At 39.3% G+C, this 27,035-nt stretch overlaps 2 protein-coding genes across 2 annotated transcripts in view; one reads left to right on the plus strand and one right to left on the minus strand.

Moving 5' to 3' along the window:
- Window positions 1-8,619, minus strand: part of LOC105270424 (hemicentin-2) — a 69,905-nt gene extending 61,286 nt beyond the window's left edge. Inside the window, exon 1 of the mRNA XM_011311335.1 lies at window positions 8,550-8,619. Within this exon, the coding sequence (XP_011309637.1) occupies window positions 8,550-8,574 (25 nt within the window). The 5' untranslated portion in view covers window positions 8,575-8,619. The remainder of the gene's footprint in view (window positions 1-8,549) is intronic.
- A 2,089-nt stretch (window positions 8,620-10,708) lies between these two features.
- Window positions 10,709-17,664, plus strand: LOC105270441 (uncharacterized). The gene is made up of 10 exons (XM_011311363.1): window positions 10,709-10,860; window positions 10,932-11,227; window positions 11,362-11,628; window positions 11,715-12,014; window positions 12,722-13,121; window positions 16,001-16,296; window positions 16,376-16,633; window positions 16,697-16,827; window positions 16,903-17,068; window positions 17,166-17,664. The coding sequence occupies exons 2-10, from the start codon at window positions 10,973-10,975 to the stop codon at window positions 17,559-17,561; spliced, it is 2,469 nt and encodes an 822-aa protein (XP_011309665.1). The 5' UTR covers window positions 10,709-10,860; window positions 10,932-10,972; the 3' UTR covers window positions 17,562-17,664.
- Window positions 17,665-27,035: the final 9,371 nt, after the last annotated feature.

Consider the following 27,035-nt stretch of genomic DNA (forward strand, 5'->3'; position numbering starts at 1 on the left):
CTCTCTTCGACGGAAGGATACTCCGGAAGGAATAACTCGATCCATTTTCAAACGCTAGTCTGGAGTACGTGGATTTATGTATTTGCGCTTTTCGGCTCACTCTGCGTAATTGCTTTCCCATACCATCCACCCCCCTGTTCACCCCCCCTGTTTACCCCTCTCGGTTGGTCTCAATCACATGTACTCGGGTCGAATTTATGCTCGAGTAAAAATTAATCAGGCGGCGAACAAAAAAAAAGAAAACAAATTATAACGATTGCGTCTGTAGAAAGAGGTATATTAAAAGAACGGAGTGAATTCCTTTTTCCAAGTCGAAGAGGAAATGCTACATTATCGAGGGGGGAGTTGTGGAATGGGTGGGTAAAGGAAAAGGAGAGGCGATTATGTTTGAATGGAAAAATTCGAGCTTGCTCGAGAAAGAAAGAGGTTGAGAACTCGGTAGAAAGGAGCAATGCCAAAGTCCATAGAGAGAACGCCTTCCAATTTCCGTTTTCCTCGGCATTTCTTTGAGGCAAATTCTCCAACTCGTCGTTTACACGCACGCAATTCACCCCAGGGATATCACCGTCTTGTGCTTTTACGACTGCATATAGTGTTTCTTGATATTTAAGGGGGGTTACGAGGGGGCAGTATTGACTCCCAACTGGTTTTCCTGGACTCGACTGAACTCGATAGCTTCTCAGACTTACGGTGACACTGTTGAACTGGTACATCGGAAATGCAATATTGCAATCCATTTTATGGATTTGCAGATGCTCCCTGCAATTACTTCGCAATTCTGAAAGCGGGTGGGAACGATTTGTGATGGTCTTTGTACGTTGTCAAAGGGAATATTATTGGACGGTGGTAGGGGTAGCTAGAGAGAATAGATAAAGAGATGGTGATCCGAGGGGTTTCGCGGAGTGTAGGGGAATGGAAAGACCGCGTCTCTTTATAAACTCAAGAGCTGGTCCTGGCAAATTAATATTAAACTAAGTGGAATGAACAGGTAAAGAGTGAAGAGATGGAAATGTTGAGGCTATTGGGGGGGCGTTCCGGTCACAAGTGGATGGAATGGAGGAAACCGGAGAGGAGGTGCAGGTAGATGAGCTTTTGACGAGAATATGGGAAATGTTACTCGAGTCGAGAGATGTTGGTGGTACTATAGGGTATGGTCGATAATGGTACGTCTGGCCCTTGGGCGCACAATCACCTAATTAATTCAAAACATTGTAGTTTCCCGGGGAACAGCAATGGAGCTGTGGTTAACTCGAGAGTTTGCATATATGGTAATGTTACGTCCTTTGACAATATTCCTATCTTTATATTCACCACGGAATCGTGCAAATTTTCATTTTTATTTTCAGGCCTCAGCGAGCGATTTTTATGGGGTTTAAATCCCAACCCTGTATTGCTAAATCTCATCATTGAAAAAGGAAATATCAAATTGTTATTCTGCTTCAGGCATCTGGTAAACAATAAAATACCTGGATTTTCAGAGTTGTCGATTTGGAAAAATTGTGAAAAATGAGATGAACTCAATTTGCTCCTGGGAAATGCATTTCACTGGGTTATGTGAAAATTTTTTGTTATAGGATATTAACTGTCGTTGTGGGAACATCCGGATTTGTGGCTGAAGGGCTTACGTCGGGGAGATGTTGGGCATTGGGGTTGAAGATTTAATGGGTGATGGGTTGATGGAGATGGTGAGCTCACCACGGAAACGTCTTGGGCTTTCGGATTTTGCGTAAATGCCAGAGGAAGGGGTTGAGATAATGGATCCTACTGTTATATCTAGTGACGATGGATGTTTGGAGAGCAAATTTGATCGGCAAGTAATTGAACATTGGATCATTAAGTCGAAATCGTTGCTGCAGGGTAAAAAATTTCCACCGGACAATATCTGAATTTAAAAAATTTTTCGTTGAGTAACAGCAATTATTTTTAAATTGGCAAATTAAAAACAAACAGTGGGATGATCTCCAGAAATTGTTTGAAAATTTGAAAAAAATATTCCGATTACAATTTTTTTTTTACCCGAGTCCCTGGGGAGACGAAATTTAATAATAAAGGGTATTCATCAAGAGACACTCTAGGATCTGAGACATTGATCATTATTCACACCGCGCAATTTCATCATTGAGTTTATTATGATTATACAACACCCTGAGCAAGGAGGATGTATGGGATAGTGGTGGTAGGATCCCGATCCAATCATTCTCGTATTACCGGCCGGTAATTTGTTTAGTGCAAGAGCGCCAGGGGTGTTTCCTTTCAGTTGGGTAAGGGACGGGGAAAACGAGGGAATAACATCGGAGAATACAATGCCTCTTATTCATTTGAAGACAAACAGCTGTTTGCTCAACGGATTTTCTATCGGAAATTGAACAGCCTGACGCCAGACACCTGCAGAGAGACAATTAATATTGCACTGGTGTATACCCTGGTTCATTTTGCAAGTAAAATTCTCTAAGTGAAGATTGTGCGGAAATTGCCTCAATACGGATGAATAGGACCGATGGAAGATTGTCAATAGCAGATTCACGTGATTCTATTGAATTCAAGCGGTGAACGTTTCAGGAGAATTGACTACTAATTGTGCAGGCGTACGTCAATGATTACCATGAACAAACGTTTTTTATCGACGGGTGTTGAGGATTCTTCAATAATATTTGTTGAGACTTAGAATTTATTTTCAGCTGGGTACGGTATTATTTTCCATTCTCTATTGCTGATTTTTTTATGTTCCAGGTGATGTTTTTTGAGGACTTGACTCACGATTTTGTTCACTCCAAGTGCCAACCAAATTCAAATAGACTGAGAAAGTTTTAAATGAAGTTTTAAAGTCGCATGTCGAGACTTGCGAAAGTCTTACTGTAACAATTTTTAAATGATCTAACTTAAAGAAGTTTTAAATCGGAACTTACGGACTTACAGAAGTCTCAGCTCAGAGTATTGCCTGAAAGTGAAATAATAAGTCTGAAAATGACGTAAAATTTCATTGGATGTGGGATTAATGGGATTCGAAATAGCCTTGTTTTAAATCTTGTTCGTAATCGTCAACAATGGCTGACTCAGCAGATGTGCATAGAGGTATCCCGAGGAATGTTCTCCATCGAAAATTCAGGGAATTGTTGATGTCGACTTCTGGGGTCTCTGTGAGCGAATACATTCGGCAGAACCTCATTAAACTCGGTTGTGGCCGGACGAATGCTCATCCGGACATGTTCCACGGTGTTCCGGATATCATTCGACATTGGAGTACAGTTGAGCAGTCGCGGTAGCACCGATTCCAAATGGAATGAGTAACTTAACGTATTTCGTGGAAGTACGTGACGACACAGTGAGGATGTAAGGCAGGGGATGAAAATTCAAAGCGTGACATTGCCAATGCCAAGTCGATGGCTTCCTGCAACATCAGTTCGTTATGAACTTTGTGGGACTTTGTATTCAGCCGTGGGAGATGGAGAGGAATTTTAATTTGCGAACAGAGGAATTCCGCCAAGTCGGCGAATTTATAATCCACCAGGTCACAGCCACCGCTACAGTGCACGGCCATGTAGAGAATGATGAAGAGGGACAGGGGCAAATGGACGATAACATAAGTAAAAAGGCTAGGTCAGTGATAATTTCATTCTGGTGTATACATTGCGTGAGGGTGGACTAGGTTTATCTCCGGGGTTGAAAAACTATCCGAGTCACTGCCCCTTTCAGTACTACATCTGGTAATTCCAGGGCTCTTTGAAGAATTTAGGATGAAAGGGGGTGGGAGATAACTCTGATGATTTTCTTATTCCCTTTGTTCCTCATTCTTTAGGATTTTTCATGGGTTTTATTCCCGTTCCCGGGATGAAAGGAAATTAGCTGTTTACGCATAGACTTGGGATTTCATCTCTCGTTGATTATTTTTTCCAAAGTGATGATTATCTGCATTGGAAAAAATTCGCTATTTCCAAGATCGTCGGAGATTATTTTAGAATATCGGGTGTAAAATTAAAATGATGGGGAGAATCGTCGGCTGTGGACATGTGTTGGATTAAGATTCACGCGAATGAACATTTTCACCATATTCGTTGTTGGGTGGTGATAATTATTATTCAACGCACGATTCCCTTCATGGAAACTATTCCACCCGGTGTCTACGCTAGTTTTAGGGTCTAAAAATCTCGGTCAACGCAAGTTACCCAACGAACAGATTAAAGCATTAAGCTTTGCCCGGGCACGATATCGGTAAAATGCAACTTTGGGGGGAAAGGAGGTAGAGTGGAGTGGGAATTTAATCCCATCGTGTGTCGCGTTTCCTAATTATCTGACAAACTTTGCCAAGGCTGGAACGAATCAAATGATGGCCGTTTCTGTTTGCATATTCTGCCGCCAATTTCCTGCTGCTGCCGTGAGACCGTAAGCTGAAAAATAGAAAAAAAAAAACCCGAGGCAGAGGCAAGTGAATGGATGTGAAATGAAAGAGCTGAAAAACTTCTCGAGAGAGTGCCCTCTTTTTTTCAATCCCTCGCAAATATTTTGTGAAAAAACGTAACGAAGCGCGTGGTAGTCGGAGCTGGAATGTCGAACAAAGTTGACGATTATGCATTTTGCGGAAACATCGTCCGGCATTTCCGGTATTTTTCTTGATTAGAAAAACAGTTTTCCCTCGAATTGAATTTTGCCAGTTATGCAAGTGACATATTTCTATCCTGTCATGCCCGGAGAATTTAAAAACCCGGTGCACCAATTAATTTGAAAAAATAAAGTAGAGAACCGACGGTACGTAAAACAAAAATTTTGACAGTGGTATCCAAGACCAGTTGGCCAGTTCTGTCCAACTGATCCCTGCTACTCTTGTACTTGCTGAGAATATAGGATGGAGGTGGGAGTGCCACGTCCGGACGTAAATTTTTACGGTTGTCCAGGCATCGTGAAATTATTTACGATCCACGGTATACCAACTGTGCGAAAACTACCGGGCAATTCGCGAATGAAAGAGAAATCATTGGTACCAGGATGCGCCCGTAAGATGCACTCTGCTGTGAGCATTATTGTTCTGGTAACTATTATTGACTTCCATTGATTAGTCGAGTTCACTTCAACGATGTCAATCAGTCGTGAGTGGAGTTTATCTACCAGAGGTTGAGTTGAGTATAACACACCTCCCATGTTCCCAACACTCCATCCAGAAACGTTTACCTTGAGCTTCTAGGAATTCCACTCCCTGGAGATACAAATTCATTCAACATGACGAACATCAAAGTTTATTAATCCCAAAGTTGATCTAAGAAGTGATCAGAAAAGTTGTTCTATTGATTTCCCAACATTTCAACCATCTCGTTGATAACATCTTGTGATTGCGTAACTCGACTAAAACAAAGCCTTCATTATTGATATTGATGAAAGCGCATACCTTAATTAACTCTAATGAAGTGCTTCATAGAGTACACTACAAAGTGTTAGTTGCTCAAAAGCAGTAGCGATGAGCTCCCTGCATAATTATAATATCGTAAGTATGTTACAGAGAATCTAATCTGAATCTTCTCTCGGTATACAACGTGCCTGCTTTCCTCAGTACTCTTCAACAGTAAATACGCAATTTCATCGACGGATATCATCTCGTTTGAGTGAAAGAAAAAATGGAATTTTTTAAAATGCGACCTTTCACCGACAACCTGAGACCCTCATTTTGAATCTTTGATGAGAGGGAGTAATTATTGTGTGGATTTGTTTAATTAAGGAGATAATAAATAAATAATAAATTCCTCAAAGACAGGGAAAACAGCGAAATAATAAAAAGTCCCTTTTCAGAAGACTCCAAGGAACATGATCTAAGATCTTCGAACAGGGGAATCAATTTTTTTTTTCTATTTCTACATTTTTCTAAAATATTTCATGCATCACCGTGACGCAATAGCCTTGCCATTTTTATTTTTATTATGCTACAGGTATTTCGAGGATCTACTTTACGGTCACTTGTCACCTGAAATGTTATCCTTTTCCCCTCGAGCTCGTACAATAGTTTCTCCGCTTAAATGGAAGCTCGGGGGAAAACTGGCGAGTCGGAAACGTCACAGAGGACCAAAAGAGGGGACGAGAGCAAAGGGTGTTTCAGTTACATCGCCTTTCATTGTTAGCATCGCTCGAGTTTTCCTACATATACTCACCCTCTGCCACCCACCAACCCACTTCGCTGTTCGTTTGAAATCCCGCTGTTAAAACTTCAACCCTCTCGCTCTAACCAGCTCTCTTGTAACTGTGAGTCAAGTGTCTTTGCCATTTCCGCTTTCCACATAACTTTGTACGCGTAACTAGAGTTACGAGGCAAAATTCAAAATTTATTAACGAATTTCTCATACACACGTTTGAGTTACTATGGGAGCACTGCGGGTATGTATGCTTTATAAATATTATTTGTGCGAGTTTCGGTTATTCAATTTGAGCTTGATTCAATTATGTAGGGGAGGAACATCGTTAGGTTGGATTGCGACCCGGCAAACCTTTGGGAAAAAAACAATCATAAAAATTCTGCACGCATGTGCGAAAGGATGTTATCAGGACTACTGTACCAAAATCAGCGAATTTTTTCCGAAATTCAATTCAAATTCCTCACGATAAATATATTTACGACGAAAAATGCAATATGTCACAGATAATTACTACTACATATATTTATTTCATGAAGGCCATGCGTTTTTGGTGAACACCTTATTTTTTTCATCATTCCTACATTTTTTTTTTGAATACCAATTTTTTTTTCTCATTACGTGAAATGAATTGCTGTTGATTATAGGAATCCCATTAATCGGACGTGTAAAATTGTCAATTTTCATTCGATATAAATGAATTCTGGAGAGTTTCAATTATCCAACAAATTGTTCATTTGGAAAGCAATTTTCTGGATTTTATTTCGCAACAATTTGCAGACGTCAGAGAGGGACTATCTGCGGCTTGTGGTCCTCGTTGCACAATGAAACATTAAAAAGAGAGGGAAGTAGAATGAAGATCTTGTGGTAGCTAGGAACGTCCTTGATATATACATGGCTCAGAGAGAGACGTGACGTATGCTCCATGTCCATCCACAAACGACCAAGAATGAATCGTCCATTCGCGATGTCTGAACTTATCCTTAATCCCCACAGAGGCAAACAAATTATTCGCCTCTCTTTTCACATGAGATATTCCAGCCCCTCCTGAAAGCCCTAATATAAAGGATGTTAAAGAATTCGGCGTTGCAAACTCTTAAAAAAAATCATGACGATAAGCCTTTTTATGTCTGACAAAAATAATTGCAGAGAGACAGACGACAATGTTAATTACTGCTGCATCAATTAAAATAAAAATATGTCTATATTAGTCTGTCCTCCCCTATACGAATTGAAACTGCAGAACAAATAATCCTTATCAGGAATAAACCCGATGTTTGGGTGCAGAATAAAAATGATAAAGCCGTTGATTGGGTATAATTAATGGCTACTTTAAACCGAATTCGGTTCGACGATTGCTGTGGTTAATATTAAATCAATATATTCTGTGAGAATAGTGTGGCATCAGTAAGCACTGACTAATTCAATGAAAATATGACATTGGTTTATCTATTTTCACCATTAATGAAACAGTTATTTGCCAGTAATGCTTTGTCAATTATCTACTCTTTGTGGAAGAACATCAAACACTTGATTTTCATTTACCATGGCATGGAGATTCAAATGGAACATCACCGAGTGAAATCAAATACCATAAATTTAATTACCAAAAGAATCGCAGAGGGAGGGAATTTAAATCCCCAGAGTGGAATTTCACGGGCTAAAATGAAACTACAGTAATGCTGTAGATAAAAAGAATAAACGGACAACGGTATTGGCGGGCGTTTGAAATCGACGACCAGAGAGGCTGAATCCAGAATCGATTAATGGCGAGAACTCGAGGGTGCAATCTGGAACGTGCGGCCTGGACAATAGCACTTACGGATAAGTAAAAGGGATGATCGGATTCTCCTCTTTCTCCTCGTCTATTTTATTTTTTTTTTTTTCGTTAATTTCGCACTCTCCTGTCCCCTTTTCTCTTATCATTTCACCGGGGATCCGGATATCGAGCAAAATCAAGATCCACCTGGAGTCATTCACAGGACGCTGTTTCTATTGCCAAAGCCATCGAAAATTTTGTGCAAAGAGAACGCCAGATACTTGAATCACAAGCCCGAAGGGCGCAAGATTCAATGCACTCCCGGGTAGCTTTTAAAGAGACCAGACGATATTTGGGGTGATAAAAGGATTTTAGGAGAGTACATTGAAGAGATTAAACCAGAGAATCAGGAAATTAGAGTAGATGGGTTTGAGACAGCACCAGTAATTATTTTGACAGTCTCTGCAATACGATCACTCGAATTAAAAAATCATAATTTATTTGAATTTCACGTCGTCATCTAGAATGGAATTAAAACTCATACCATTAAGAACTCTGATGTAATTGTTCCTGGAAATTAAAAAAATTCCACGAGTCATGAAGCTAGTTTAGTTTCATCACCGAAACTGCTGAGGATAAGGTGCCCTGGGAATAATTTTAGGGGATTCTCTTACACTTACCATTTACCCTGGAAATATCGTACATGAGGACCCTTCCCCTCACCTCCTGAATTATCCCAAATGAGTCATACTCGCAAGTACCAAGCGTGAATACGTGCTGCTGATACAGATGCGTCAGAAAAAGTCAATGACGCAAGGTCTGAGGAAAATTATAAATTCAGTTAGCCGATGTGAATAATCAACGGAAAAAAAAAAACGATGAGTGCTGCGCAGAATCCGAGATACACTTCACAAGTTCTCGGAGTAATTCACATTTCACATGGAAATCCAGGAATTTTTCAATTACGATGGATTGTAAAATGAATTCGGTAGGATTCGTACAAAATATGAGAAAATGTATCAGAACGCTTTCTCATAAAAAATAAGAGAACGCCATCAATTAAATGGGTTATCTGATACGATATGATAGTGAACATTAACAAATGTAAATTACCAGGATTAATTTCGTGAGTTTCATTCTTCAAACGCGCATGAGTAGAAATACTCGTGCTCGAAAACCCTTGAGAGGATTATTTAACGTATTATGATAAGCTATTTATGAAAGCATGAGGGCGAGCTCAGTGGAAACTATTCAATGAATTCTCATTATGCAACAAATTATGACAAAGGATACTGCGATATTAAGTATAATTACATATTTCCATGTGAATAATATTTGTCTTGTCATCTCATTATATGTTTTTTCGCATTTCTCTTCCTCACATTTGCCTGCATCTTGTCTCTCTATCACTTTTATCTCACGGAAAAACTGGGGAGTAAAACCGTGGACTCGTCTGGTGCACTACATGCTGAGAATGAAAACGTGTTCCTTCGAGTTCACCTGGGCGACGTGTTGGGAAAGCCGAAAGATTTATTCCCAACGTGTGAATGCGATACGATTTTTTATTATTTCACATTTCTTTTTGCCACGAATTGACTCGCGAGAGTTTTGATGGTGAGAATTTCCATACTTTTCATGCCCTCTGGGGGCTGAACTGGGCGGGCACGAGGTGACATGGAAAAAGGAAAAAAAAATCTCCATGTTGTGGGTAAGAAAAATTGAGAGGCATTAACGCCTGAGGTATTTCTCCGGCGAAAAAAATGAGATGACAGAAGAGATGATATTATTCCAACGCATAATGTATGATATCCCGTTAATTGTACAGTAGTTACCCGATTGATTATTATTCAATAATTTTTTTTCTTTGATTTAATTTTTAAATAGCTCCAGGCAATAGCCTACCGTCTCGACGACAATGTACATCAGCTCCATTAAATTGCAATTGCGTAGAAGATTTTCTAAATTCCGATAAAAAGAGAGAATTAATAAAATTTTGAACGAGAATTGAAAGATTTCAATGGAACCCAGAGAAAGATATTTTTTCATCGTATCAGATAATTTTTCATGTGTTCTCGAATTCAATAAAAATTCGATTTATACTGAATAAAATATGAGTTTTTTTTTATATTTTTAAGATTCCTCGTCGCATCCCAGCACAAAGACGTTTATAAAAAATTTGTATCCGCGTACATTGTACGACATGAATTATGGGTACGTATATTTTGCAATGACACGGCAATTTCCCAATAATTACGGCTATTATCCCGTCGAGTAGTAATCGAGAATTTTTCAGTTTTTCCAAATTCCCTTTTTCACCTATTTTACTCCATCAAAAGCGATTCACGCTCGATTACCCCCGCAGTCCTCCAATAGTATAACGATAACGACCAATTTAAAACTGATGGAGCGTTAATAAAGTTAACTCTGAAAAAATCAATGAAAGTGTTATAAACAGCTGCTGTCGTTATGGATGACATGAGGGGATCCATTATCCCAAGTACATGTGAAACGTACTTACAGGATTGATATTTTCCCCTAAAATCTGAAGTGCATCGATAAATTCGAATCATCGAGAGGGCAATAACACTTCACATGGTATTTCTTAAAAACCCTGTTGTTTTCAGTTTCCGTCGACAAAATTTCCCCAGTAACATGAAGAAATGGATCTCTGACCACATTTTTCCTGCTAACAACGACAGCCAGATAAATCTTATCGGCAACAAGACTAGCGCAATAGCATTTAAGTGACAGTGCAGATATTATCTTCTAGCACTGCTATTAAGGCAGACGGTTGGATGCACGATAGATTCGAATTCATAAGCAGTTACGTAATTCACATTTTCAACAGCACACGAGATGTCTGTAAATTACGGAGTTCCTCGACAGACTATAAGTAAGAGTCGCTGCATCCCCGGAAACATCAAAAGGCTGTCACCTTCAATATTGACAAGGCCTCCGATAATTACTTGGAGACCATTAAAAACATCAGAAGTAAGCGATTAACTGGTTTACATATCCCCGACAAATGCATTAAATCTGTAATTTTTTTCGCGTAAATTCAGAGGTGAACGTGTGACTATTGCACACCCCGATCGATTAGAAAATGGAATTGGTGGCACCAGACTGGCTGAACGCTGAATTTATTCAGCGAGTTTTGAAGAATTCGGAGAACGATGATAGCATTGAAATAACCGAGATGACAACCAAGCCCGCGACTAACAAAGGTGACAATTATACGAGCGACATGCATCGTTCTACAGTTGAGTTCACACGCGATGAGGGCGGCAGAAAGGTCACAGAAAAACGTTCGATAATAGTGAAGGTGGCACCTACGACAGAGGGACAGCAAAAGGACTTGGTTAGTTCGTTCACTCTGATTATTCTACATTTAATTATACATCTCGAGCATTTCATCTATTTACGGCGATTACCTCAGAGGCGTTGTCACGAGCTGACAATTTAAAAAATTCTGGATTTTTCCCTTGAAAATAGGTCGAACAGGCTGATCTCTTCGGGGTTGAAATCCAGATGATGACGACAACACTTCACGAGATGCAGGTCCTCCTGCCGGAGACTAAGATAAGTGGAAAATGTCTCTATACACAGAGTAAAAATCCTCCACTCTTAGTCATCGAGGATCTTGCGCCTCTGGGATTCCGTATGGCCGATCGAGAAGCCGGTTTAGATCTCGACCATTGTATCCTGGCTGTGAGAGGATTAGCTAAATTCCACGCTAGCTCCATTGCAGTCTATGAAAAGGTCAGTAACAGGCAGATGGATAAAACTGTATCAATAAGAAATGAGCAGCTTGATGAGTGCTGAAGATGAATTTTTTTTTAATCTAGTCACCAGAATGTAAGACCCGTTATAACAGAGGCATCTTCAACACTGACAATCCACCGGAAATGAGAACGTTCTTCACGAACGGTATGAAGAGTCTCGGTAGAGCTGTGGAACACTGGCCGAAGCTTGGTACATTATACGCCGATAAGATTGCCAAAGTGGCAGATGTCGTATATGAGAGAGCATCGAACTGTCGAATCCCCAATGAATCTGACTTCAACGTGATAAATCACGGCGATTTCTGGGTCAACAACATGCTCTTTGCCTACGACGACAATGGCAAAGTCACGAGGCACATTTTCGTAAGTGGTCGGAGTACATGATTTCCTCCAGTAAGATCATCCAAGATGCCATTAGATTCCATTACAATTGACATAACTCAGACATATTCATTATCCATTCGAGAAATTCATAAGCAAGACGGGAAAAAGCTCGAGTGCTACGCACGTGATCTTTCCAAGAGAGGATTGAAAAGAACGAAGAAAGGAGGTTGGTAAAGTCATGCTACGTGAATAATTCAATGAACTCGTCTCGACTTCGATTCTGCCAACTGTGTACTGTACTTTAGAAGGGCTGTTGAAACGAACATTTCGTTTTCGTGCACCGCCATTTCTTGACTCGATAGTACCACCTTACCTGTTTCCAGTATTTGCTGCATCAAAGTCAGCACTCTCGACTTTTACGACATTCTAAATACGAGTATTCAAGTTAGCCATCACTAACTCGTGCTGTTCACTTATTCCCCGAGTAGATTCATCATTGATTCAATAACACTTTCATAATGCAGGAGATCTTCTCACATCTTCCAACTTCGCGCCCACTATCGAACGTCAATATTTAAATCGATAACCTAATAGCAATCGATTCGCTTCCACAGATTCGATTTGGATTAAAAGTTTTCATTGATAATCGATTATTAATGTGCTATCTCATCTACAAGGGTAATCAATCAATTATGAATGTCAATCAATTAATGAGAATAATCGGAAGACTTGTAATTTGATTTTAGGTGGATTTTCAACTTTGCGTTTACGGTTCACCGGCAATTGATCTCAATTATTTTCTCAATACAAGCCCATCGGAGACTGTGCTCTTAAGTCACCGGGATCATCTCATAGACGAATACCTCAAAGTCTTAACTGCGACAATGCGGAGGATCGGTTGTAAAGTCGAGCCACCAAGCTTGGATGAACTGAAGGAAGCCGTATATAGGATGGAGGTGTACGGTATGCTCGCTGCTTGCACCATCCTGCCGATAGTTCTCGTCGATAAGAAGGAAGCTCAGAACCTCGATGAGATCATGGGACAGGATGAGGCGTCGTTCAATAACAAAGCGTACGAGAATCCCAAGTATAAGGAGACCATGAGCAGGAGATTGCCAAAGTGGGAAGCCATGGGCCTCCTCGACTGATCTCATTCCTATGATTATCGATTATTGCCAATATGAGTTAAGATCCCGAAAAAAAAAATTGTAATCGGAATATTTTTTTCAAATTTTCAAACAATTTCTAGAAAATTTTTCAGAAATTTTTCGAAAATTTTTCTAAACATTTGCCAAAAACACAATTATTTTGCTACCTTTTTTTTTGAAAAAAAAAAATTTGTGAAAAGTTTTCCAGAATTTTTTTGAAAATTTGGAAAAAATATTCCGATTACAATTTTTATTACCCGGGATATTACGGAAGTAATTATTGATTGCACGATATTTTTCATTATCAGCAAATATTCTGCGGTGTCATTGCCGTGAACACTGATTTTCATCGTGATGTAATATTATCACTTATTTCAAGCTGAAAAACTCCCTGAGATAAAATTACTAACGAAAAATGCCTAATCTCGATATCTCACCGTTATCGACAGATAAAACTGAGAATGCTTCACCATTGTTTGACGAGATTCGAAATTGATAAAAGCTTGCTTTCTCCATTAGTTGAACTCATCACTTTCCGATCTAGATCGCGATATCGTAAATATGAAAGAATTTTCTTTCAGTAATTACGCGGTGAATTTTTGCCTCACGACCATTCATCACGAATTTCGAATGGATTAAAAATCGATACGACTATGTTCGCGGTAACTTATCAAATAGTAAAAAAAAATGAATGATTCTGCACAAGACCTGTATAGCACCCAATATTTATCTCGAATATTGGATATGCAGGCAAGCAAACGCGGGCAAAACATGAGTTGATAGCTTTGGGTCACAAACGTCCACCGTTTTCCAATATTAATATTCAAACAGAAAAAATAGTAAATATTGTAATACTTCGCCAATTAATCGAAGAGAATATTCTCGCCACCATTTCATTATCATTTTCTGAATAAAACTGGATTAATGTCGTGTTGACAAAAAACTGATGTCTCAACAAGTCGAAGATGAAGACAGATCTCCTGAAGGGGATGCACGAGTCGAGATCTCGCACTGCAATCCCATAGACTGCTCTCGAGAAGTCTTACTTGGTGATTATAGAGGATCTGCAGTTCCGTCTTACAATGGGAAATCACCTGAACGGCTTAGACTTATCACATTCCTTACTGGCCATTCGTAGCCTCGCGAGATTACACGCAAGCTTCATGGCACTTTCTGTGGGAGTAAACCGCTTAGGAGAGTTTCAGATACTGCGAAAGCTATTTCACCTTCTTCATCGGCAGATTCTTCATTCAGCGATTGAATTCATGATTTAAGCGTTTCAACATCAATGAGTCGAAATCCAAAAAAAATTCTCATTATTTTCGTACGTGTTAATTGGAGATTTTTCTTCATTCATTATTAGTATTCGATTGCACTTGTCAGTTTGCTAGGACTTTTTCAATATTATGCATGTTACGGCATCTGTAGTTTTCCTTAACAATTCCGCGTACATTTCAGAACCGTACAATTACGCACCGACATGACAGCACTACCACATTATGTCATGCTATTAACGTCACATCTTTGCATACGTCAGTAGGTCGTTCGACCTCAGTGTAAATATTATAATCATTCTCTCGTTCTTTATTATTATGGAATTCAAGCGTTTTTAGACTGAATAAATATGTTACAAATGCGTGATTGATTCTGTGGAATAATTACCGATTTTCTTACAGTATTATATAGCGTGGAGAATTTTTCTGTGCGTTTATTCGCAGGATGAAATTAAGTGGGAGAAAATGAGTCAGGATTTAATCATATAGTGGACCGTGAATAACTCAAATTGAATGGGAAGAAAACCCAATTCGCAAGTGAATGCTTTCGCGAACATGAAAAAACATTTCTACTCTGGGAAATCAATGGTACATATGTGAAAAGCTACGGTTTTCTGGTTCAATATTAATTTATGTGCTTCCTTTGAAATTTCGTTCGTATGCAGAGAATAGCATTAACTTGCACTATGGCTTACCAAAAAATTCTAACAATTTTTGCTGTGTGGTTGACCTACTCCTGATTGTATTAATGAATGCGACTTTTAGCCATTACTTTTCAAAGAATATTATTCGGTACTTCAATAGACAACGAAGAAACTGAGCCGTAAAATACTTTGACATTCCCACCGCGAAGGCTTTAATAATGTGGACATAACCGCGCACCCAAATGTTGCACAAACATGGTTAATTTTAGATAAAGTCTACACCGAAGGTTCTGGTGAAATAATTTAGCCATCCGCCATAACTGGTTCCGTTGTAACTTTTTCATTGTGAGATTTGAATAACATGAGAATAAAAATATGTTAATGAAAAATGTGAATAATAGCAAATCCTGAAGATTAAAAAATTCTCCTTTATCCCGACTAATCCAGACCCGGGATTATTCCCAACACATAATTTTTCTATTTTTCCCCCGACGCAAGTCTCTCATTGGTTCGGCCATACGACCATGAAAGATTTTGCATTAACAACCGTAAATTAATTAAAAAAAGGCTTTCGTGTTGCCGTGTACAACCACACATAATCCACCTTTCACTGAAGGTACATGCCTATAGAATTAATCGTCAATTCCATGCAAATTCTGGACAGCTGTAATAATATTTGCGAAGCATGATTGCATACTGGAAGTAAAGCTATACATTCTGCATTGTCATACCACAGAGTGTACGTCCCCGATTGTTTCCGTGGAATATTGAATACATTCGCACACAAGGTCAAACGCCATTATCGGCTGGATAAACATGATCATAAGAAATATGGAAGTTTATCTTATCTTATTCATACCACATCTCTATTGATGTTTCATTAATTCCACTAGGATTTTGCTGAATTGTGCAATCCAGAGTAATTATTATCGTGCCCCCATTTAGCACGAGTTACTGAGATCTGTCACTCAATCTGCGCTTGACGTTCGAGAGCGGCGGTCATAAAATGTCAAAGCTGCGGATTGATGCTGGCCTTATTGAAAAAATTGTTCGAGAATTTAAACAGGTTGACACTATCCGCGTAATCGATGTGAATTTAAAGGGAATCGGTGCAAAAGGCGACAATTACACGAGTGAAGTCAGTCGGCTATTGGTCAAGTATGGAGTTGGAAAAAATGGCAATGAAGTTGAAGAGGAATTATCACTCTTCGTGAAGCACATGCACACTTTTGAAAATGAACAGATGAGCCAATGGGTAATCTATCAAAGGGAGTGATGAAGGCAGTTGTGATGTTTAATTCCGTAAAGTTTTATTAATTCGTTATTATTGATAGATTCATGCTGTGTACCTCAACGAGATGGACATCCTGGCAGGTCCACTTAGGAGAATGCAAAACGTCATGAACACACCCCGAATAGCGAAACTGTTATACAGTCATGCGGAAAAACCATATTTCGCTATTATGGAGGACTTGGGCGTTCTCGGTTTTTCAATAGCGAACCGAGCGACCGGATTGGATTTACAACATGCATCGATAGCGATTCGTAGTCTTGCGCAATTTCACGCAGCCTCTGTGGTAATCACTGAAAAGGTAAGAATCATTGTGAACTGCAATATATTTTTTAATGGTATTCACTGATTGACATAATTTTAGAATCCTGAATACAAGCTGCAATTTAGAAATAATCTCTTTAGCAGTGAAGAGGATAGTTCCGCCGATTTTCTCGTTAACGCTTTGACGTCACTTGCCATTACGATTGCAGAGTGGAAGGAGCTCGACGCAAAGTACGTCTGATGAAGATTTATATTTCAATTCACAGCTACACTGATCAGAACTAGTATTTACGTGAATATTTTCAGATACGCGAGAAAATTGAAGAACCTCACGAAAGTCGTATTCGAGAAAACACGAAAGGCATTTAGTTCATGGGAAAATGAATTCGCTGTTCTCACTCATGGGGATTGTAGTCAATTGAATATCATGTTTGCATACGATGCAGCAGGCAATCCTAATAAAGTTGCATTGGTAAGCGCGAATGGATATTCGATATGCGAAGAATTTTCGAGAAAGCAGAAGTATTTTTCAAATTACCCTCAATTGATCCCAATATTCCGATAACTAGGTGGACTTCCAGTACGCATGTTACAATTCTCCAGTAGTCGATCTGCGTTACTTCATATCAACGAGTACCACAGAAGCTGTCCAAGACCTCCAGTTCTCCCTCTTAGAAGAATATCACTCGGAATTATCGAAAACGATGAAGCATCTGAATTGTACAGCTGATCCTCCGTCATTGGAGGCACTTCGCAAGATGTACGATGACAGGATATTCGTCAGTGCAATATCCACCTGTCTGGTTGAGCCTATCATGCACGCTTCGTCATGCAATGTCGTCTCTGTGGATACATTGATAAATGATGTTGACGGAATAAAACGACTCTATCAGAGAGATGACTACCGGAAGCGTCTGACGAGTCTTCTGCCGGAATATGACAGACTTGGACTACTTGATCCTTGAGGTGGCATCTGAATAAATCTTATTTCGAGCTATACAGCTTTAAATTCAGTACATTATTGAAACGAATTATACCCATAGTCAAATAAACAATAATCATTTAGAATTGTCTAGGTGAATTGATAGTGCGGAAGCCAATCAATGGCTGCAAAATTCAATACTGAATTTCCCGACCGTTCGTTCCGAATCCGCTGTCACGATTCCAGAATATCCCTCAACATTGATAAAATACAACTACCTTCCCCAAGGCTATCATGAAAATGTGTAATAACAGGATATTCGTTGGTATGACAGTAACATCTCTGATGGAACTAATAATTCACGCTCGACCGTCTCTCGTGATGTCACCGAGTACTCGGATGACTGAAGATATATGAGAACATCAAGGAATGCTCCCGAGATTTGCCGACACACTTTCTCCTCATATTATTTCATATTCCACTCCCAAGAAGCTGAAGAAAAAAAGAGTAATGAGATAAATCTCCCAATTTACGGTTAATTTCGTTCCTAATTCTTCAATCCCTCATCTGCAGCAGCCGCTCACCTCCTCGTCTCGAGATCGAACATAAATTCAAGCTCCTCCACCTCCTCAGACCGATCTCATTTCCAATTCAATCCAGCCCCATTCGTTGTGGACTTGACTCTCAGATGCGCAGATGAATTTCCAATGTGAGCGCGGATGCACTCCTTACCAATAGATCTTTCCGATCCGCAGCAATCTTTTTTCCCTCAACAACCAGAGAATATCAAATATCCTTTTTTTTTTCACAGCCATCAACCTCTGTAAATCCAAAGAGTCCAGGCATCAGTTATCAATTGTCCCGAGGGATTTATCACCCGTGGAATTTATCACCCAGAAATCCAGTCGGCGATTCGTCCCGTGAAAACGAAATAACTGATCACTCGATTCTTATCACACCGGTCAAGAGAATCAATTCACCTCCAGCAGCATCATCTCGACCTTCACCATTTGTCCTCTTATCTGACTTATGGACACAATCTCTGTTTTGCAAATAGTGTCCAGTACCTGCTATCACCGATACGTCCGCCAAAATGAGACGGCCAATTAACTCCGGAGACTAATTAATATCGGCTGAGACGCCCCGTCGAGAATACCATTTCGCCATTCAATTTACCTACGGATTTGTATTTGTTCGTACTCCGCTTGTCCCTCCCACTGCTTGTCCTTGAGTTCGGGTGGTACATACTGAATCCGTCCAGGGAGGAGAGAATGAGATGAACGATCTAATTAATCACTTTGATTTCTATCTCCTATACACCGAGTCAACCCCATTAATTTGATCCCTCACGTTTATAGTCAACTTACCTTGTCATACAATCTCTTCTCAAACTCAATTCCGGGAATAACTTTATCCAAGTTCTGCATTATCAAAGCGCGTAAAGAATTTATTTCATCTATCCATCTCATCGAAAGAGTTATCGCATTTTATGAAAGTAATGCCGCGGGGAAAAAAATTGTAATCGGAATATTTTTTCCAAATAAAAAAAAAATTCTGGAAAACTTTTCAGATAATTTTTTTTATTTTTTTTAATTTTTGAGAAAGGTTTTGAAAAGTTTTTTTGATAATTTGGATGGCGTATTTTTTGAGAATATTGAAAAATTGAAAAAGTAAGAAAACAACAGTATCATTTTAAAAAAATGATATTCGCAGAAATTTCTAGAAAATTATAAAAAACATTTTCCGAAACAAATTTTTGAAAAATTTTTCAAAACATTTTCCAGAAATACAATTGTTTCGTCCCCGATATTTTTTTGTTTCAAAAAAAAATTTCTGGAAAGTTTTCCAGAAAATTTTTGGAAATTTGGAAAAAGTATTCCGATCACAATTTTTTTTTACCCGGGGCGTTAATTAATTGGACACCTCTTGCAGTTTCGTATACGTCCATTGAAAATCTCTCACAAATATTATCGTCACATCATCCAAGGAGGCTATTCAAATTCCCGTAAATTGTTGATACCCTGAATGCACTCCTGTATCCTCCAATATCATCGCCTTGTATAGGTTTGCACATGCTTTGTGATGTATTCTCAAAGGAAATAATTGCGCAGATGATCGATTGGCGGTTAGAGGCCAGAGCCCAGGATATGAGAAACTTGCGCCGTGATCCTCAAAGGCAAAAGCGATATCTATCGATACCCTAATACATGTCGAATAACTCGCCCTCCGCGGCTCAGGCAAATGGGAAAATGCCTTGGGAAATTCTTGTCATAAAAGTATCAACCGCACGTGCGCTCACCAATGCCGCTGCTTATCAGTTACACCATTCTCTATCTGCGATAAAGATACTCATATCCACTAGAAACAATGAGTCATTCACATCGATAAACCATCGCCTCCTCGACCTTTAGTTTTCAAAAGTGCACTATAAAATTTATCTCGAAGTCTGAAAAAAATTGCAACATCAACTGTGAATAGATTTTTTATCAAATTGGCAATCCACTCCAGAAAGTAGAGGACAAGTCCCTGAAAATGAAAACTTTTTTTGTGTGCATGAAATTTTTCTACTTTCATTGCCCCACTAGTTGAAACTCAATGAAAAAAAAAAAATCCGCTAAAATGAATAAAGTTCCCAAACCTTTCAAATACAATCACCGAGCCTGGGCAATCGCTGACCATGCGGCAGCGCAGGGTTTCGTTCGGGCGAATTGAAAAAAAAAATAAATAAAAATTTTCCACACCCGAATCTCTTTCCCGTCTGCTACCTATTTCGCCCTTTCATTTGGAATTTTTTCCACCCGACCTCGTTAGCCGGAAAAACAATCGATTGTTTGGAATATCCCGGTGACTAAAAATTGGCAGAAAAAAAAAAATCCGCGATCCGTGGATCCGTGGAGAGTCCAGCGGAGGTCGAAGCCATGAAGGCGTTGAGAATCCGACAGATGAGAGGACCTGGTGGACAGCTATGTGGGAAGGCAACCAGCTTCTCCGATAAACACCTCCGAGGGTTGCGCAATCACCCGGAGGCATTCATAAACTACTCAGACGCTGTCGCGAACTTTGCGTTAGGTCTGCGGGCGATGTTCTGATAGTGAATAATACGAAACTCACGGGGACCAACATAACGCTGGAAATAATGCACTTCACGTATTCACCTCGGCATACGATAAATTTGCGAATTGTAATGGTTGGAGGAAACTTCCGCTCGGTCCTCCATTCCTCTTCGGCTTTCATGTTGACAATTATTCTAACGTCAAAAACCACGCACACAGTATCAAACTTTTCAAACACGAATATTACGTTTACTTATCCATATGAAGCCACCACTTCCCTGTTATCCCAACCAACTTAAAGTACGCAATTATCGCTCGAAAAATTCCGCGTAGAAAGAGCCCCGGCGCGATTATCTCCTCAAATCCGTGATTGATACGGCTGCATTCCAATAAAATAAAAAATTTTGATAAAGAGTTTCGTGAATTCAGTAGCATCTGCTTTGTTGCTGGCGTGAATGTTGGTGTGAATTTATTTAAAAATCACCACAAGAGTATTCGAAAACCCCGGGTTTTTTGATGTCCGGTGAAAACCCCTGGGGATTTTCTCTTCTCACCTATGGTATCAGCACTCTGTCAATTGGATGACGTGCGCCACATGCCAGATATGTATATCAATACCTGGGTGATCTTTCCTCGTGGAATATCGGCCGATGGATCGATCGCCCTTCGAAGATGAGCAGTGGCATGCATGCTGGATCTCAAAACATGCACAATTGCGGGATGAGGAGCGACTCGAGGAAGCTGTACTATAGAATCATCCTATAACGCACGTCACGACTCGTGTTCAATAGTTACTGGAGCTCGCGGCCGCAATTGGGGTAAGTTCCTGGTAGTGGGTCGGTTAGCCCGCACGTTCCCCGCATAGTTAGACCCCGCGGTGGGGACGAGCAAAGGAGTCGCCCAGGATTAGTAGAAACCGGTGGTTTACTGTTTGCAACTCAATCGCTCAAGGTAATACAACTAATTTTCAACTTCCCTGAAAAATTAGTCTTGAAATTTCACGTAAAAAGCTTAAAAAATTTCCAACTACAAATCATTAGCATTTTTACTCGTTATTCATAAATCAATCGGTTTTTGAAATATCAAATTCTCAATTGATCAATAAATTGGCATTAAAAATTCAGTGATCAGGAAATATTTGAGTTTAATCAATTATTGAGATGAATCATGAAAAACATGATCCCTCGGTTTGACAATTCATTTTTTTCCTGACGCTACAACCAGTACCGGATTGCATTTCAATAGAGCGACTTTAATATTCGACTAATTATTATCTGATACAGGCGTTCACTGTTGCCACTGAACAAAAGCCCATCAGTCTTCCCTCGCAATTCGGTATGAAGCGCAAATACGAACGATGTCCGACTGCATCCAATTATGCGTTCAATTTTCATGGAGCGATATTAAAATAGCTGGAGGCACGTAAACTGAATGACGTGACTATTTACACGTGAAACATTGAATGAAAACATACATTGCTATGATCGAAATAGAGCGTTGCTCAACCAAAAGTACATCCATATGTACACGAATCATGGATTGGTCAAACCAAGAACCATACATCAGTTGGATGATGGTATATATGGTATATATGGAGGATGGTGACATATATAGTGAATAAAGGGCGGTTACGAAAATTCAAATTGGTCGAAACACTAACAGTTTCAGCTAGCGTTTTCCCACCCTTCCAATTCATCCGCCCACTCTCGTGTTGTTTTCCCAGTGCTAAATTAAATATTTATAAACGAGAGGTTGTACCGTGAAATACCAGACCTGATTTCAACTGCTTGCTCAATCTCATTCACCTGCAAACCCTCAATCACACCCTCAAACCGACATCTACTAGTTTCAAGGGAAACGTATAAACTTGCTCTATGGTACAGATGTCCGTAATTCACGTTCAACAGTTACGAACGGTTCAATTCTCTATTGGAAGCCTTCCAAGATGCCTCGAGGATGGATACCGGGATCCATAGACCTAGGGGACGACAGGATGGAGAGAATCAGCGAAGGGCAGGGATGTGAAACTCCACCTGACGTTGGAGAAATTAATTTGGAAAACCGGAGTTTTCTTGCTGCCACGCACCTGCATAATGTCGAGGTGCCGGACCATTTTGATCTTTAAATTTATTTTAGTCCAACATTTCAGTGGTTTTTTGTCTTGCCTTGCAGAATGATGATGTCAGTTTCAGTGACATTTTAATAAAGTCGATGGAGAAAAAAAGGCGGGTGAAAATGAAAGTAGAAAATTCTCAGACGTGACGGGAGACAAGTAGCTCGTGTGAGACTGTTGTTCCTTCTGGTCTCAATTCCGAAATTGTCCAACGCGATTGAATGAGAATTTTTTTTATCACATCTAGTCGAGATTATTTAAATAAAATGACCCAAAATGTTGGCCCTTTTTCAGATATTTCGTCTTTATGAATAATAGAACGGTTTAGAAGAGTGGATCATTTTTTATCACAGGCATCGCAAGGAACCCAAAACGATCATTAAACTGGAAATAATTCCGAATGCACTTTTTTTACGGTTTTTAATAATCTTTGAATTTACCACTGGAACTAGACCAAAACAATTGTTGCTGGTTTATGGTTTTATGCATGAAATTTTTACACTCCAAATAAATAAATGGAAATTCTCCTAAAACCTGGAGTTTCAAGGGAAATTGCTTCAGATACGTTTTCGTGTACCATGTGAATAACCGAGGTTTATACGGGAAGCGAGTTATTTTTTTTTTGTTATTACTATTATTCCAATAAAAATTGAATAACTTGGGATAAATTTTGACTGCAACCAATTGAGTCACTGAAATGTTAAAGTCCCGAGGCCTCACATCGTTAAATGACAAAATATACTCTATGACATTAACAAAATATTTTCCCAAACCGCAGAATGCTTCATCAAACAATAACCAAAGAAATAAAATAAATTCCCAATTCTCCGTAAGAATCGGTATTATTTGAAAACATTTAATGCACTGAAAAATCTGCAGACAAATTGTTTACTCGATGTTTTTAAAATCCACGAGGGTTAACATCTCAACTACAATACGTACATGAGGAGTTTACAGAAAAATCTTCTGAGCATTCTAACTCGTGCGACCTGAATTTCCTACGTGTATATATCTTTCCCTCACGAACGCGAATCTTTCTCCCATGATTTTTCTTCTCTATTTTCCCTCGGTTTTATTCTCGTTTAACCGTCGCTCGACTTTTTACCCACCGGCAGTCACTCCAAAGTCGTTGCTGTCTTGCTGTTATTTTCATTTCCCCATTTTTTCAGCCTTCTTTTATTATTTCTGATTGAATTGTTTGGCATTTCATAGAGACCATCCCCGATGCAGCTACTCAAAGAACCAGCGAGTCCCCTAATATGACATTATTACTTCATGAAAGACGAGCCGCAAACTTCAATAAAACTTCGATCATCTGTGTGGAGTTGAGAGTCTTCAGTGAATACCGGTGCTGTAGGCATCGTGCAGATTGCGTTATGTGCAACATGTAATATGAATGGGGAGAATGAAGGGAAAGAAGTCTCAGTGAATGTGTTTTCACGTCGATGGTACACCCTCTTGGAAGTACTTGAGACCGAGCGTCTCTCCGGTGGTACCATCCATCCCCATGTCTGTGGCTCGATTTATTATTCATTGGTACTGCATATCCGCGGTGGAAGCAGGAGGTCGGGATAAACGCTATTGTTTATGCATTAGCCAGTGGTCTGCTTCGCTCCTTTCCCCGTCTCTTTACGAGGTGGCTGTTGGTTGACTCCTACCGCGGGTCTTCGCCATGAACTTTAACGGATACCAAATCTGCCGTGGGAAAGAGATTTTCGGCAGAAAACCATTCCACGGAAATTCCCAAAGACTTATTATTTTTTTATGGGAATTCTCTCGGGCTTTTGCAACTTCCTCTGGGAATTCACTGATAAAACCGATTTTTCATCAAATATGAGGCGAATTAAAAATTCATTTTTGCTAGGCGAATTTACAGTGAAATTTTTCGCAGTTATTGTCATTTCCAGAATGCATATAAAATTTAAGTTTATTATCCTCGCAATTTTCTTGAGAGTAGCAATACTCTAAGGATATTGAAGAGTAAAATTAAATGGATTAAAGAGGAAAATTTTCCGGAAGTAGAGTTCGTCCCAATAATTCATGCACCCAGCGAATTTCATCTTGCCCCTCTGTATTTTATTGCATGGTTTTTTTTGGCATGCAAACGACAATTCACTGGAGCGAATTCAGAAGGGCCGGATAGCAAAACAGTAATGGTGCCGAGGTGGCGCGTTAATCCGGGGGTGTGTTTCTAATCCAAAAGAAAACGTTGGGTTCTCACCGGCACAACGCTCCGCTGATTGCATCGCCCGGTAATCTTGGTTTTTACACCCAGTGCGATTCCTCTTGAACTGGGGAATTGAGACTTGGTGTGGGTTGTGAGAAAGGGATGGGATTTTCGAGGAGCATTTGGATGCATGAAGTAATGGGAAGGATGCAGGGGCAGTGGTTGACTTATGCAACTCGGTTCAGACTCTGGAGTGGATATCGGGGTCGCACCATTGCGATCTTGCATTATGTACACACCATTGGGTATAATCTCCTGTGGAGGCACAACGTGGGGCCAGACGATGAGAAAAATACAAATGGCGAATATATTGGTACTCTGACTCTTGTGATTTAGGCCTCCGGATTAAAAAAAAATTATAATCGGAATATTTTTTTCCTAATTTTCAAAACATTTCTCGAAAACTTTTCGGAAGATTTTTCTTTTGGAACAAAAAAAAATCGGGGAACAAAACAATTTTATTTTTGGGAAATGTGTTGAAAGTTTTTCAAAACCTTTCCCAAAAATAAAATTGTTATGTTTTCCGATTTTTTTTTTCGTTTCATAAAAGAAAATTCTGAAAAATTTTCCCGAAATTTTTTGAAAAATTGGAGAAAATATTCCAATTAAAATTTTTTTTTGCCCTAATTTTCAGCTCCAACCCTCATGGAGAAATATATAAAAAACATAAATAATATCCACCAATTTCGAATATTTTTCATATTTTCAAATATATTTTATGTATCCATACAGCTTGTACATCACTCCGACCAATCGAGACTTTTTTATTTATTTTTCACATATAATATTTAATCGATACAAAATGAAGTTGTCATCATTCCAAACCGAAGTTCAAGATCTTGTTCTTATGATAACGAAAAAATTGATGGAATATTGCTAATTACAGGCTATTATATTGATTTTAAAATAATCTCTGCTACATCATCCTGATTTGTTTAACACCCAAAGTTTTACGTCTGCATGAAGAACTGATTAATCAAATTCAACTCTAGCTGCATGACAGGACGAGAGAAGAGTTATCGTGCAAATGAGAAAAGTTTGAAGACATTATAATAACAATAAAAAAAAAAAATAATAGGAGGGACGATGAAAGCCGTGGGCAACGGTTTCCTGTATCTCCTCATTTGTCCGACAATTTTTCATGTATCGTCGCTCCCATTCATCCACTTTAATTGCGCTTTCACGAGAATAAAGCCCCAGAAATGTCTGCCAGAGCGGCGCGATGAATTTAACCTAATGAAAATCCTCTCGAAATTTGCACCATGAAAATATTGAAATTATTTTGCATTCCAGACGACGTCCGCTGTCTCTTGAGGAGATGAAATGCAAGCCATTCTACACCTAAACTAAAATACTCATTAAAATTTATTGAACTGAGCAGCTTTGACCCCTCGAAAATATGGAATATGGAATATATTCTTATAGTTTAAAATAAATTATTGCCAATTTTTCTCCCAAACTTAAAAATCATTTCCTCTTCGAGGAAAAACGAGGATTTAGACACGCACTCACTTCTTCATCACCGAATAATCGTAATTAAATTCTGATTCAGTCCTTCACCGTCACCACGTCGCCAGACACTCGTGCATGTAACATCATCAGATTGCGGTGATATTACCATCAGTCCTGCTTTTACCATTTTCAACCCACCCCATCCGCAAATTGTGAAGCATGTATCGTGTCTGAGACACTCTGGAGGTGACGCGTCTACGTCAAGTCTTTACAATTACGCGCACTGAATTCTGCCACATTCATTTTACTCCACACACAGACAGACAGAAAGCTCTCCCTGTCGTCAACACCCCATCAATCCAAATGCTCGGCGTTTAGAGAGAGGTATTATATAAATGTACCACCTCCACTGTCTCATTCATTCTTATTCTCCGAGAGATCCTCGTTCAGCCCCAATTATTCGCTTTTCTCCTGTTCACTCAATGAGATGAGAAAAAAAAATCTCAAAACCACGTTTTCAATAGCTTTTAAATATCAATGAATTCAAATGGCATGGAACTCAATGGGTTTATAATTTTACGACGATTGTGTACCTCGTTAATAGTCATCTCATTACGCTCGCAGTCAAATGAATTCCATAAGCCGATCAGTTCCAAAATGCTCGCTTTCAAT

Source organism: Fopius arisanus, unplaced genomic scaffold, assembly GCF_000806365.1.
Source record: "Fopius arisanus strain USDA-PBARC FA_bdor unplaced genomic scaffold, ASM80636v1 scaffold00087, whole genome shotgun sequence".
In the NCBI taxonomy this organism is placed as follows: domain Eukaryota; kingdom Metazoa; phylum Arthropoda; class Insecta; order Hymenoptera; family Braconidae; genus Fopius; species Fopius arisanus.